Source organism: Mauremys reevesii, linkage group 9, assembly GCF_016161935.1.
Source record: "Mauremys reevesii isolate NIE-2019 linkage group 9, ASM1616193v1, whole genome shotgun sequence".
Classification (NCBI taxonomy): Eukaryota; Metazoa; Chordata; order Testudines; family Geoemydidae; genus Mauremys; species Mauremys reevesii.
Window position 1 is genome coordinate 61,872,569 of NC_052631.1, and position 15,321 is coordinate 61,887,889.

At 47.2% G+C, this 15,321-nt stretch overlaps 1 protein-coding gene across 8 annotated transcripts in view; it reads left to right on the forward strand.

The window, feature by feature from the left end:
- ENOX2 (ecto-NOX disulfide-thiol exchanger 2) overlaps positions 1 to 15,321 on the forward strand; it is a 168,081-nt gene that overhangs the window by 50,811 nt on the left and 101,949 nt on the right. For 7 of the 8 annotated variants that reach the window (XR_005584688.1, XR_005584689.1, XM_039488634.1 and 4 more), the window contains 2 exons: positions 3,021 to 3,164; positions 8,282 to 8,416. Coding sequence is in view for 6 of the 8 variants with exons in the window: in XM_039488634.1 (XP_039344568.1) it covers positions 3,021 to 3,164; positions 8,282 to 8,416 (279 nt within the window). In the remaining 2 variants the exon portion in view is untranslated. The remainder of the gene's footprint in view (positions 1 to 3,020; positions 3,165 to 8,281; positions 8,417 to 15,321) is intronic. The other variant, XM_039488635.1, reaches the window with a different exon arrangement.

Genomic DNA, 15,321 nt, shown 5'->3' on the forward strand with positions numbered 1-15,321 from the left:
TGAAATAGTAGCCGGCCACCTGTCCAGACCGTGCATGGTTTAGCTTGGAATCCTTGCCAAGATTCCAGTCACATGTAAACACTTGTAAATGAAGAAGTTGGAATACAGCATAGCATAAAGCGGTGAGGGAAGATGAACTCCACTGTGCTCCATGATGAACTCCACTGTGAACAGTCTCATACTGTTCCTAGCAGCTTTTGCTCCACTGTTTCACATTGCTCCTTAGACTCTTGTTATTTAGCTGTGTGATAGGTACATAACTGAGTATCTCTTGCAAAACTCTCAAACTCAGAGTCTAGTGCTGCTTCATGTAGCGGAATTTCAGTTGAGAGGCCTCTGCATAGTCCAACTTGTTGGACAAGCTTCCAGAACGATCTGGTGAGTCATAGCCATTGGAGCCACTCTCCCTTCCTTGTCTCCCCACTCATGGAAGGTTCCAGAGGTACACAAGGGGGAGTGAAAGCCCTTGACTCTGAGCGATTTGCCAAAGCGTTTCTGGCCATCAGGCATCTCTAGGTTAAGAGAATCTAGTATTGAGGGCCTGGTCCTTTCTTCTCTGGAGAACCACTTACCAAAGTGGTTCTGTGCCCAGAGGGAGCAGCGCTGATGTCCTTGGATACCTCCAGGTTGATGGAGTCCAGTAATGAGAATCTGGCATCCATTGTCTTTCAAGAACCACTTGCCAAATGGTTCTGCGCAGGGGCAGCGAGTTGTATGGGCCCGTGGTGCCCAGGCTCCAGCAACATTCAGGGGCCTGGCTCCACCAATGTTTGGGGCTGGGTCTCGTCGCCAGCCCCACCTGCCACCCCCCCCACACCTCTCCTGAGTGTCCCCCGCCCCACTTGCTGCCCCTCGGTCCCAGAGTCATCCCCAAACTCCCTCCCAGAGCCTGCACTCCCTCCCACTTCCCACACACCCCCTCCTGCCCCCAAACTCCCTCCCAGAGCCTTCAGCCCTCCCTCTGCACCCCCTCAAACCCCCAAACTCCATCCCAGAGCCTGTACCCTCTTACCTCCTCCTGCACCCCCACCCTCTGCCCCAGCCTGGAGCCAGCACCCAAACTCCGTCCCAGAGCCTGCACCCCCACCCCCTTCCCAAACACCCCTTCCTGCCCCCAAACTCCCTCACAGAGCCTGCACCCCTCACCCCCTCCTGCACCCCCACCCTCTGCCCCAGCCTGGAGCCTGCACCCAAACTCCGTGCCAGAGCCTGCACCCCCACCCCCTTCCCAAACACCCCCTCCTGCCCCCAAACTCCCTCCCAGAGCCTTCACCCCTCCCTCTGCACCCCCTCAAACTTCCAAACTCCATCCCAGAGCCTGCACCCTCTTACCACCACCAGCACCCCCACCCACTGCCCCAGCCCAGAGCCTACACCCGAACTCCGTCCCAGAGCCTGCACCCCTCACCCCCTCCTGCATCCCCACCCATTGCCCCAGCCCAGAGCCTACACCCCAACTCTGTCCCAGAGCCTGTATCCCTCACCCCCTCCTGAACCCCCACCCTCTGCCCCATCTCAGAGCCTGCACCCAGCACCCAAACGTCATCCCAGAGCCTGCACCCCAGAGCCCCTCCCCCACCCAAACTTCCTCCCAGAGCCCAACCTCTCACCCCTTTTGCACCCAAACTCCCTCACAGAGCCTGCACCCCAATCCCCTGCCCCAGCCCAGGGCCTGCACCCCAGACCTCCTCCCCCAACCCAAACTCCCTTCCAGAGCCTTAGGCAGGTGGGGGCGGAGTTTGGGTGGGCGGAGTTTGGGGGGTCAGGTTCTGGGCACCACCAACATTTCTACAAACCTGCCACCCCAATTCTGTGGTTCTGCTGCTGCACCATCTCATCACTGTTGTCTCTGTCACTGCCCCATTTGCTGCTGCTCACCCTGCTCTCACTGCCACTGCTTGCCGTTTGCTGACGTCCCTGCCTCTTGATGCAATGCTGTGTTCCGAGATTCCATCCTTTAGCCCAGTTCTTAGAGATTTCACTGGCTAGTGGGGAACCCAACTGCTTCTGTATGCTTTGTACTGTCTCTCCCTGCGACACTGTCCCCACATCAAGTGTAAGGTTCAACCCCTAGACCGCTCATCTGTGATTTCAGCTCTTGTGATCACTGAACTGAAATAAGGACTTTAAATTGCGTCTGGTCTGATCAGATCCATCTTTAAACACTGGAGGGGGAGGGTCAAATGTAGGGTGACCAGATGTCCTGATTTTGTAGGGACAGGCCCGATTTTGGGGGCATTTTCTTATATAGGCAACTATTGCCCCCCACTCCCTGATTTTTTTACACTTGCTATCTGGTCACCCTAGTCAAATGGTGTCTAGAACTCTTTAAACAGAGTTCAAGACTAATGTGAATTTTAACCCAAAACAGCCGGAATTTATCACTTTGTCAAAGCAGATCTCTGCTGATCATCTAGGCCAGCATTTCCCAAACCGTGGGTCACAATCTCAAGTGGGGTCACACCATCAGCATAGGTGGTGAGGTGGTCCCAAGTGTGCGCAGTATGCCATTGTGCTCCATGCATGTGTGCGAGTCAAGGTTTATGGAGGATGTCATTTGGCTGTACATAATGGTATCCGCACAGCAGGACGTCACACACCATATGTATGAGAATATGCTGTGCAGAGGATACCATTATGTATAGCCAAATGACATCCTCCATGCTGTCTGGGGTCGTGGAAAAATAGTTAATTAAAATGGGGTCATGCCAGTAAGTAGCCGGGGAGCCTCTGACCTGAGTAAAGTAAGTGTGTCTATGCAAATACAGTCAGTTCCTTATGTCTTTTCCCCCAGTTCATCAACAGGGCAGGGAGGGGGAACTCATTCAACCCTGGCTTGCTGTGATAGCTATCAGACAAATCCCTGGAGAACAGAATGAGGGAAAGAATCCTGCACTAGCCCCTCAGGGCATGCAGTATATGGTATCTGATGTGTCTTTTCTTCTCCAATTTCTGAGATACTGTATGAAGATCACGAAAATCTGAAAATATCCCCCTAATGAGTTATTTCTCTTTTACAGGATTAAGCCAGCTGCCCTTTGATCCTGCCACTAACAACGGATCTCTGCAGTTTACCAACACCACTGGCCCTCTGGTTTCTGAAAGTGCAGTTGAGAATGGAGGGGAGTCAAGCAAGAAGAGAAAGAGAACAAACATTCCTGCAAGTGAGCCAGACAGAAACATTATGTATTTAGCTGGGGAAGAGTATCTGAGGGAAACAACTGAGGCTTCTGCTTAAAATGGCAAAGCAAAGTAGCTTTTAGTTCCTGCTGTGTCAGTAATTCAGAGTTACTGGGGGATCAGTTTCTGTCACTTGTCACTGGATAGCTAGAAATAACTGGAATCACAGCTTGGTACGTGCTCAAGGCTGGATTAGCCAGCAGTAGGTTTTCTGTTTTGGATCAGATTGGTGTGAAAAATTGGTCGTGGCTTCCTGTGTGCTCCCTTCACTTCTGTATATTGAGGCTAGTTGCCATTTATATATAGATATGAGGGTGTCTTCATCTGGAGAAGTGGATGTGCCAGACTCCAACACCCTGTGTGTTGTTAATCGTTTTGAAATCGTGACTCAAAAATGATGACTCAGGCCCCCAAAATTATGAGACTGGCTAAAATCATGAGCTATTAAAACACAGTAAATGTTGAGTGCCTTTCATTTGCTTTCTGGTCTTTGAGCCTTCAGAATTCACATTTTCTTATATAGGCAACTATTGCCCCTCACTCCCTGATTTTTTACACTTGCTATCTGGTCACCCTAGTCAAATGGTGTCTAGAACTCTTTAAACAGAGTTCAAGACTAGTGTGAATTTTAACCCAAAACAGCTGGAATTTATCACTTTGTCAAAGCAGATCTCTGCTGATCATCTAGGCCAGCATTTCCCAAACCATTGAAAAAATGAAAGCTGAGATTCTTATGTAATCTCATGATTCCAGGGACTGGGGCTTTAAGAAAAATACCAAATATTATGAGACTCTCAGTAAAATTGTGAGTTGGAAACAGTGGGTCTTTTCTCAGCTCTGCAAGCCTGCCATGTGCTGCTTAGATTGCATGTATCACTATCTGCAGAGTACACACACTGAATCCCACATGCATTGATCCTTTTCTTGTAGGCTTGCAACCACAGGGAAGGCAATATTCCTATTCGGCCAGGTAGAATGGGAAAGAGACAGCCCATGTTATGAGGAAGACAGAGGGTCCCCAATTCAAAAAGCTTTAAACTACACGGTCAATTTACTAGCTAATGTCTGTTTAGGTTTCTTAATATTTCTTTTTCCAGACATTATTCTCTTTTTCATTCCACCCATATCTATATTATCTTTGCTAAATTTGCATTGATTTCCACACTAATTTTCCAAATCATGCAATGTTCTTGCAAGTAGCAGTGGATGGAGTTCAGGCTCCATAGCAGGTTATTATTGAATTGTGGTAATGTGATTTTTAGATCCTAATGGAATACACAGAATATCAGTAATGGTTTATTCTTAGAAATGAAAGTGGAAAAGTAAACTTTCTCTTTTTATTTCCTAGATTTATATAGTTTGAAGGGGAAAAAAGTCCAAGATCAACCTTAACTAATGTTCAAAAAAGTTTCAGAAAGCACATTTCTCTAGTTTTCTGTGATAGTAAAATAGATGGTGAATAGAAATAAATGCAAGATACTTATTTAATTTGTATACCAATTTTTACTGATGACAGGTTAATAATGAAACTTTACTATTTTCTCTGAGAAATGAAAAGCCATGAAAAATGGAAAAAAACATATAATTGGGAAAACTAAATTGTTATGGAAAATTCTCCTTTGACTTCATATTGACAATTAATTGAAACCTGTCAGAAACTGAGGTAAGAATGCTCAGGCCTAGTGGTCGGAGCAGTGGCACTCAGGCCTTGGGGGTCAGAGCCGGAATTGGGAGTCAGGAGCAAGGTTGGAAGAAGGCAGGGGTAGGGCTGGGAGCTAGGCTGGAGCTGATCAGGGCTGGAACAGGACTGGGGACAACACTGGAGCAAGAGTAGGACTGGACCCTGTGGAATCTGTCACCATTGTCAGGCAGAGGAGAGTTCCAAGCCATGAAGTGATGCTGAGCAGACTGAGCTGCTGTTTTACCTGTGAGGTTTATATACCTGGTTGGAGTATCCTCAGACTAGCTCCTGGCTTGTGGGTTGGCTGGAGCCTAGTGCAGGAATGACTCTCACTGCATGTTGCTTGATCAGGCTACAGTTCAGGGATGACTCCTCATTCCACAGATCCTAAGAAATACTGCTGCTGCTGTTAGGTAGATAGGAATGTAAAGACATTCCTTGTATGCAAATGAAGGTAAATGAATCCACTTGTGTGTGAATTTTCCTCTGCCAATAGACGGATAAGTAAATAAGAGTGTTGTTTGACAGCTATAAAATAAATAATAAAAGTGAACATTTGTCTTCTATTTCTTTTATGTGAAATAACTTTATATCTGGAAAATAAAATAGGAAATCTATTGGTAATTCTTTCAATGAGAGAAGAACTATAATAACAATAAACCAGTTTATATGTATGCCAACTGGTTTGAACACCTCTGCTGGGCCTCTCTCTGTGTCCACCCTGTCCACCCAACAATTGATACTCCCCTCCCCTTCCTCTCCTGAGAAGGGCTTTTTAAAGATTCTTTTGATCTCTTCATTCCCAGATTAGCAGAACGGCTGTGTCACTTCAACCTGGAGCCAGGATTCACTGTCTTGTAATTGCCCTCCTTGTGTGTTGGGAGGTTGCTTGTCTTGATCTATTGTGCTCTTTTCCTGCTTGTTTTACTCATTGCCCCCTATTAAGCTTGAACAACACATTCGTATAAGGAGGTCTTATAACCCAATATACAATAACTCCACTTCAGTGGCTAGGTAACACACAGTGTTCATAAAATTATAACATTTCAGTATTGTTAGATTATTAGATACCAATTCAATGTCTGTCAGAGATTTGTCAGCAGTGACCTAATATTAAAAACCAGAACATTCAAAGTAAAGGTTCCAGTATACAAAACAAACCCAAAACATTCCAAAGCATTCACAATTTAGGTCACTAGAATTACCTTCATTTGCCCAATAGCTCTGTCAGCCTCCCACCTTCCCAAATACCAAGTTTGGAAGCTGTATTATTTCTGGATGAAAGCTTTTTCTAACAGCTTTAAGAAATAATTTGAATGGCTTGAGTCATAGAGTTTAAGGCCAGAAGGGACCACCAGATCATGTAGTCTGACCTCCTGTATACCACAGGCCACCAGTACCACCCAGCCACTCATAAACTGAACCCAGCAACTGAAATGAGATCAAAGTATCACAGCCCACAGGAGACTAGACTGTTATGTGCCACAGGTAGAGAATAGGAGGGACTGAGGTGCGCCAGTGCCCAAGGCCCCTGCAACAGCAATAATCTTGGGATGTGACCCACACCCTTGGGACAATTCAAATTCAGAAGAGTCCCAGTGCTGTACTAATATCTTCCCCATCACTTTTTCAGAAGAGCATAAAGTTCAGTCATATGCTGAAGACCTCGTACATTTGGTGAAGGCCCTGTACTTGTAAAGTTAGTGGATGGAATATTGTAAACATGAACAACAGAGCACTGGCATATAGCAGGCTTCATACATGTATGCCTTTGACATGAAATATGATGCTTTGTCACCACATGAATCTTTTTTCTATATATATAGGTGCTATAAATTCATGACTTTGGCCTAGCTTAGTTATATGGGCTTTGTGTCTAGTGATGTTGATTTACTTGCTGGCACATGGAATCTTTATGAACAATGGGAAATGACTGCCCTCAGCATGGATTGTGCATGGTTATAAAGAGGACCACTGTGCAATTAAGAGTAAGGCCTTTTCAGCATTATGTTGTACACGATGTGGGACGGAGGAATAAACTCCCCTCTTCTGTGTAGTTCTGTGCTCTCCTCCTCTTTAGTCTCTTCGCTGAGGTGTGGTACCATGTCCCTCTAACCCCTCAGCCCCATCCGGCCCTATCTTCGGTCCTCCCGCTTTCTCCTTTAACTGATCTCTCTTATCTAGTTCCTATTCCTTTTGCTCTTGAATCGCTTGACTGCTTGACTGGAGAAACCTATCCTCAGTGCCATCTCTCCTCCCTGTTATTGCCCTTCCTTTTGTCTTCAGAGCCTTTCAGCAAGTTCACAGATTCATAGGTTCGAAAGCTGGAAGGGACCATTGTGATCATGTAGTCTGGCCTCCTGTATAACACAAACCATAGAACATTCACAAAATAATCCTTACAGCAGATCTTTTAGAAAAACACCCAATCCTGATTTCAAAATTGTCAGTGATGTAGAGTCTACCACGACCCTTGGTAAATTAATTACCCTCACTGTTAAAAATTTACACATAACTTCCAGCGTGAAGGGAAATATACTGAAAGTGGTTAATTTTTTCTGCTAATATGAAATAAATGTTTCCAAATGGGAAGGGACCAGCGCCTCAGCTGGTGTATATTGGCCGTGACCTCATTTGAGCTATGTGAGTTTACAAACCCTGAGGATCTGTGCCCCAGTTTCTATGCTTCTGTCAGAAGATGAAAAGGCTGCCTCCCCCACAAAACAGCACATCTACAAGGGCTCTGTGAGCTCCTCTCAAGAACAATGGAGGAGCTACACCTGAAACTAATAGTCATGGGGATGACACCAACCTTTTTTCTTTGGAAAGTCTTCTACAGCGTATGATGGCAGCAGCTCTTTCACCAAGTGGCACAGTGCTGGTGCTGGGATCAAGGTCACTGTTGGTGCAGATCAGTGATTCTCAACCAGGGGTACATGTACCCCTGCAGGTACGCAGAGATCTTCCCGGGGGTACATCAACTCATCTAGATGCCTAGTTTTACAACATGCACATAAAAAGCACTAGTGATGTCAGTGCAAACTAAAATTTTATACAATGACTTGTTTATACCACTCTATATACTATACACTGAAATGTAAGTACAAATATTTATATTCCAATTGATTTATTTTACAATTATATGGTAAAAATGAGAAAGTCAGCAATTTTTCAGTAACTGTGTGCTGTGACACTTTTGTATTTTTGTGTCTGATTTTGTAACCAAGTCGTTTTTAAGTGAGGTGAAACTTGGGGGTACGCAAGACAAATCAGACTCCTGAAAGGGGTACAGTAGTCTGGAAAGGTTGAGAGCCACTGGTGTAGATACTGCAGAACCTTGTTGGGTAATGTTTGCTTTGTAGAGAAACAGGCGGAGCACCAAGCTTCCAAACACTCAAATTAATCAACTTCTCCTTTTAGCAGATGGTGTTAGAAATCTGAATGCAGATTCCACCCCAATGGGCTTGCCTATGTCAGACCTCACTGCCTGGGCCACTGCGATGAACAATCTAGGGATGGCACCGATGGGAATGTCAGGGCAGCCGCTGCTGCCTGGTATGTAACTTAATTGATGCTATGTCTGTCATTAATTTGCTAACTGCTGTCAGCACTGAGGACATATTTAGAGGCGTTTACCTAAACTGATATTTATTTCTGCCTCAAAAACCCACAACGGTGATGAATGCCTAAAATGCACAGACTGTGCAAGGTGACTTATCTAGAGGCCAGAGTCTAAACCAGGGGTTGGCAACCTTTGGCATGCAGCCCCTCAGGGTAATCCACTGGCGGCCGTGAGACATTTTGTTTACATTGACCATCCGCAGGCACGGCCCCCCACAGCTCCCAGTGGCTGCGCTTCGTTGTTCCCGGCCAATGGGAGCTGCGGGAAGCGGAGATTGCCGACCCCTGGTCTAAACTGTGCTGATTTAAAAAGATGAACTTAAGTTTAGTTTGATGGGTGTTTAATAACATTTCAACTCCCCTCCCAATGCTCTGGAAGAGTTACCACACAGGGCCCAATATAAAGGCTGAGACTGGAACAGCAGGCATGAGCAGGTCAGGAGTGAGAGGCATTGGCTGAGTTGTGTGTGGTGAGCCCAGGGCTGCAGCCATGTTTCATGCCACAACAAAGCTGTTCACTTTGCTTGCTTCATACTGACGCTCTGGAACTGGGCCAGTAATGGTTCGCTGATAAGTTAATTCAACAGTGAACAAGCTTTGAATCAATTAGACACAAGGCAGAGTAGAGAAAATAGTATGGGGTTAAATGATAGAGTAGGGCAGAGGTTAATGGAGAAGTCTATCTACACAGCACACTTGAACTCCAGTTCAAGCCTAAACTCCTGTTCCGTCCACGACAGAAATTAGTCTGACTCAAGCCAGGAAGCCTTCTTGACTCAGGCCCGTGGACCCTGCTAGGGGGTGGGTCAGAGCCTGAGTCCTGCTCTAGATAAATACTAGCACATGGAATGGACCAATGTACCTTGTACTTGCATCCACTGCTGTCCAGGTGTGGCCCACACATGCAAAACATGTGAGAAAAAACAAGGAGAGCATGGACTTTGACTGGTTTTGGACCAAGTTCGGTTATATCATTGCGCTCCTTGCCATGATGGCAGCTGGTCTGCATTACTGGTTGGTACAGTGTGTAAATACCTGTGTAAAATAAAATGTTTGATTTGCACACAAGGCCACAATAACAAGTTTTATTGTACATAATTAAACAAGTGGCACAAACCTTAATGAATGTCATCACACACCCAATGTGAAAGTTTCATAATAAAAACTTACAAATTATCATCTCAGTAATTCATAAATGATGAATGGCAGCACATTGCCAGGCTGAATAAAATACAGAACACGCCTTCATACTCTTCATGAAAGTGTTTCCAGAACTCATGATTAAGGCTGCAATTTAGTCACGGAATCCGTGACTTCCAGCAACCTCTGTGACTTCAGCCTGTCGTGGTCGGGAGCTGCAGGTTCCCCTCCTGCCTGCTGGAGCAAGAAGCTGTGGGGGCTGTGGGGAATCTGCCCAGTTCCCTACCGCTGAGGGCAGTGGAAGACCCCCCTCCCCCCAGCTCCTGGCGGGCAGCAGCTGGGGACCCCCTGCTCCCTGACAGCAGTGGGGGAACCCCCGAGCTCTGGACCGTGGGAGATCATAGAATCATAGAATCTCAGGGTTGGAAGGGACCTCAGGAGGTCATCTAGTCCAACCCCCTGCTCAAAGCAGGACCAAACCCAACTAAATCATCCCAGCCAGGGCTTTGTCAAGCCTGACCTTAAAAACCTCTAAGGAAGGAGATTCCACCACCTCCCTAGGTAACCCATTCCAGTTCTTCACCACCCTACTAGTGAAAAAGTTTTTCCTGATGTCCAACCTAAACCTCCCCCTCTGCAACTTGAGACCATTACTCCTTGTTCTGTCATCTTCTACCACTGAGAACAGTCTAGATCCATCCTCTTTGGAACCCCCTTTCAGGTAGTTGAAAGCAGCTATCAAATCCCCCCTCATTCTTCTCTTCTGCAGGCTAAACAATCCCAGTTCCCTCAGCCTCTCCTCATAAGTCATGTGCTCCAGCCCCCTAATCATTTTTGTTGCCCTCCACTGGACTCTCTCCAATTTATCCACATCCTTCTTGTAGTGTGGGGCCCAAAACTGGACACAGTACTCCAAATGAGGCCTCACCAGTGCTGAATAGAGGGGAATGATCACATCTCTCGATCTGCTGGAAATGCCCCTACTTATACAACCCAAAATGCCATTAGCCTTCTTGGCAACAAGGGCACACTGTTGACTCATATTCAGCTTTTCGTCCACCGTAACCCCTAGGTCCTTTTCTGCAGAACTGCTGCCCAGCCATTCGGTCCCTAGTCTGTAACAGTGCATGGGATTCTTCCGTCCTAAGTGCAGGACTCTGCACTTGTCCTTGTTGAACCTCATCATATTTCTTTTGGCCCAATCCTCTAATGTGTCTAGGTCCCTCTGTATCCTATCCCTACCCTCCAGCGTATCAACCACTCCTCCCAGTTTAGTGTCATCTGCAAACTTGCTAAGGGTGCAGTCCACACCATCCTCCAGATCGTTAATGAAAATATTGAACAAAACCGGCCCCAGCACCGACCCTTGGGGCACTCCACTTGATACCGGCTGCCAACTAGACATGGAACCATTGATCACTACCCGTTGAGCCCAACCATCTAGCCAGTTCTCTATCCACCTTACCGTCCATTCATCCAGCCCATACTTCTTTAACTTGCTGGCAAGAATACTGTGGGAGACTGTATCAAAAGCTTTGCTAAAGTCCAGAAATAGCACATCCACTGCTTTCCCCTCATCCACAGAGCCGGTTATCTCATCATAGAAGGCAATTAGGTTAGTAAGGCATGACTTGCCCTTGGTGAATCCATGCTGACTGTTCCTGATCACTTTCCCCTCCTTTAAGTGGTTCAGAATTGATTCCTTGAGGACCTGTTCCATGATTTTTCCAGGGACTGAGGTGAGACTGACTGGCCTGTAGTTCCCTGGATCTTCCTTCTTCCCTTTTTTAAAGATGGGCACTACATTAGCTTTTTTCCAGTCATCTGGGACCTCCCCCAGTCGCCATGATTTTTCAAAGATAATGGCCAATGGCTCTGCAATCTCATCGGCCAACTCCTTTAGCACCCTTGAATGCAGTGCATCCGGCCCCATGGACTTGTGCTCGACCAGCTTTTCTAAATAGTCCCGAACTACTTCTTTCCCCACAGAGAGCTGGTCACCTCCTCCCCATACCGTGCTGCAGAGTGCAGCTGTCTGGGAGCTGACCTTGTCTGTGAAGACAGAGGCAAAAAAAGCATTGAGTACACTAGCTTTCTCCACATCCTCTGTCACTAGGTTCCCTCCCTCATTCAGCAAGGGGCCCACACTTTCCTTGACTTTCTTCTTGTTGCTAACATATCTGAAGAAACCCTTCTTGTTACTCCTAACATCTCCGGCCAGCTGCAACTCCAAGTGTGATTTGGCCTTCCTAATTTCACTCCTGCATGCCTGAGCAATACTTTTATACTCCTCCCTGGTTATTTGTCCAATCTTCCACTTCTTGTAAGCTGTTTTTTTGTGTTTAAGACGAGCAAGGATTTCACTGTTAAGCCAAGCTGGTCGCCTGCTATATTTACTTTTCTTCCTACACATCGGGATGGTTTGTTCCTGCAACCTCAATGAGGATTCTTTAAAATACAGCCAGCTTTCCTCGACTCCTTTCCCCATCATGTTATACTGCTCTCTTACATACAACGCAACTCCCCCACCTTTTCTGCCCTGCCTGTCCTTCCTGAACAGTTTATATCCATCCGTGACAGTACTCCAATCATGTGAGTTATCCCACCAAGTCTCTGTTATTCCAATTACATCATAATTCCTTGACTGTGCCAGGACTTCTAGTTCTCCCTGCTTGTTCCCCAGGCTTCTTGCATTTGTGTAAGATAACTCACTGATCGTCCTGGTGTCCCAGTATGGGGCTGGAGCCCTCCCCTCTTGCACTCACCTACTTGTGCTTTCTCCGGATATCCCACTTCCCCACTTACCTCGGGGCTTTGGTCTCCTTCCCCCGGTGAACCTAGTTTAAAGCCCTCCTCACTAGGTTAGCCAACCTGCTTGCAAAGATGCTCTTCCCTCTCTTCGTGAGGTGGAGCCTGTCTCTGCCTAGCAATCCTTCTTCTTGGAAGACCATCCCATGGTCAAAGAATCCAAACCCTTCTCTCCAACACCATCTGCGTAGCCATTCGTTGATTTCCAAGATTCGACGGTCTCTACCCTGGCCTTTTCCTGCCACAGGGAACCACTGAGCTCCCGGCTGTTGCAGCCACCAGGGGTGGCAGGCAGCTCCGAGCTGCTGCGGAGGAACCCAAGATCCTGGCCCCTGTGGATGCTGGGAGCTGCAGGTGGGAGGGGTATCCTACAGTTCCCAGCTGCTACAGACAGCTCCTAGTCCCTGCAGCTGCCCTGCTTGAAGTAGTGTGGGGATCCGCAGATCCCCATTTTGTCAGGGACATCTTCAGTAAAAGTTAGGGTCAGGTTACAGCTTCAGTGAATTTTTCTGTTTTGCCTAAGATCTATCCGTGACTTTTACTAATAATATCCGTGACAAAATCTTAGCCTTACTCATGATGCACAATACCAATATGTTTTCCAAAATCTCTCTCACACAACAACCTCAAACACCATTTCATTCTCCTCATGCGTGGAACTGTGCATACCCGTTATAAGAATGCACAAAGCATCTGTGATTTCCATTGCACATCTGGATTCAGCACCAGTCAGAACCAGTGCACTGTCTGACTGTGTGTACCGGTTCAGAAATCCAGCAGTGGCTTGAGTCCGCTCCTGGCGAAAAGCTCCATCTTCTCCTCACAGGCATTGTGCAGAGCATAGCAAGCCACATTAACACAGAGTGTGAGGAAGCAGGGCCTGCTGCAGAGCCAGCCTCTGGGCAACCTAATGAGCACAGCTAGTCTGTAGTAGGCTGCCTGATTGGCCACACCACCTGATTGATTGGAAGAAGCAGAAGACCAGCTCTGAAGTTCAGTGGCTGCTCAAAGCCTTTGCCAGTGGCTATGATAGCTCTTGTGCCGGCTTGTTCCTAGCCTTGCCCCTGTCTTGCCTCACTCATGGTAACTCATTTCTGACCCTCAGCTCCGCCACTTGGCCTTTGACTCCGGCTCTGATCCTGGGCTCCTATTCCTGGCTACACCCCTGCTCTAATCACTAAGCCTGACTCCTGCTCCAACCACAAGGCATGACTACCTGTATCTCTGACTCTGCCAGTTTGAGCAGTCCAAAAAACCCAACAATAATAAGAGAACTATACGGCAAGCATGGATCCTACAAAGGCCACTATCTCTGATACAGATAGTGGGAGCCTTGCAGACCTGAGTTGCAATCCTGCAGGTGCAGAATGTGGTGCTGCAAGCTCAAGCCGTGTTGCCTTCAGCTCTGGCCCCTACTTCCCATGAGCCCAAGCTCCTCCCGCTTGTCAAATTTTATGGCAATCACAACAAATTTCATGGGTTCCTAAATCACTGTGACCAGGAGCAGCAAATGGGAGCTTTGTGTGGGAGTTCAGAGAGGGAACATGAGCTACATTCTCTTAAACCAGAGCCAATTGCCAAAAAAACTCACAAACAAAATGAAATGGACAATGTACAGAGTCGAGCAGCAAAAATGATTAAGGGTATGGAACAGCTTCCATCTGAGGAGAGATTAAAAAGCTTGGAAAAGAGATGACTAAGGCGGGGATATGATAGAGCAGGGGTGGCCAACTTGAGCCTGAGAAGGAGCCAGAATTTACCAATGTACATTGCCAAAGAGTCACTGTAATACGTCAGCAGCCCCTCATCAGCTCTGCCCCCACTCCCAGCGCCTCCCACCCACTGGCAGCCCTGCCGATCAGCGCCTCCACCTCCCTACCCGCACATCCCGATCAGCTGTTTTGTGACATGCAGGAGGCTCGGGGGGGAGGGGAAGGAGTGAGGGCATGGCAGGCTAAGGGGAGGGGGCAGGGCCCGTGGCAGAGCCAGCGGTTGAGCAGTGAGCACCCCCCAGCACATTGGAGAGTTGGTGTCTGTAGCTCCATCCCCGGAGTCGGTGCCTATACAAGGAGCCACATATTAACTTCTGAAGAGCTACATGTGGCTCCGGATCCACAGGTTGGCCACCCCTGTGATAGAGATTTACAAAATCATGACTGGTGTGGTGAAAGTGAATAAGGAGGTGTTATTTACCCCTTCATATAACACAAGAATCAGGCGTCTCCCAATGAAATCAAAAGGCAGCAGCTTTAAAACACAAAAGTAAGTACTTCTTACACAATGCACAGTCAACCTGTGGAACTCATTTCCGGGGATGTTGTAAAGGCCAAAAGTATAACTGGGTTCAAAAAAGAATTAGATAAGTTCATGGTGGATAATAGCCATTAATGGCTATTAGCTAAGATGGTCAGGGTGTAATCCCGTGCTCTGAGTGTCCCTAGCCTCTTACTGCCAGAAGCTGGGAGTGGAAGATGGAATGGATCACTCAATAATTGCCCTGTTGTGTTCATTCCATCGGAAGCACCTGACATCGACCACTGTTGGAAGACAGGATACTGGGCTTTATGGACCATTGGTCTGACCAGTGTGGACCCAGTATTCTTCAGTTCTCTTATGTTGTTAGTGGTGAACAACATCTTCAGTAAGTGGGGAGCCTCAACCTGGGACCTGTTTGCCTCCCAGGAGAATAGGAAGTGCAACGTACACTGCTCCAAGGGAGTTCAAGGCCAGTAATTCAGAAGCAATGGTCTCCTACTCCCTTGGACAGACCGCTTGAACTGTGTCTTTCCTCCTACCCCACTGCTACCCTAGGTTCTTTGGAACATTATGCCCAAATGGCCCAAAAGTTCTGGTTCCCAAGTCTCTTGCAAATCTCAATCTGTCCGCTCATC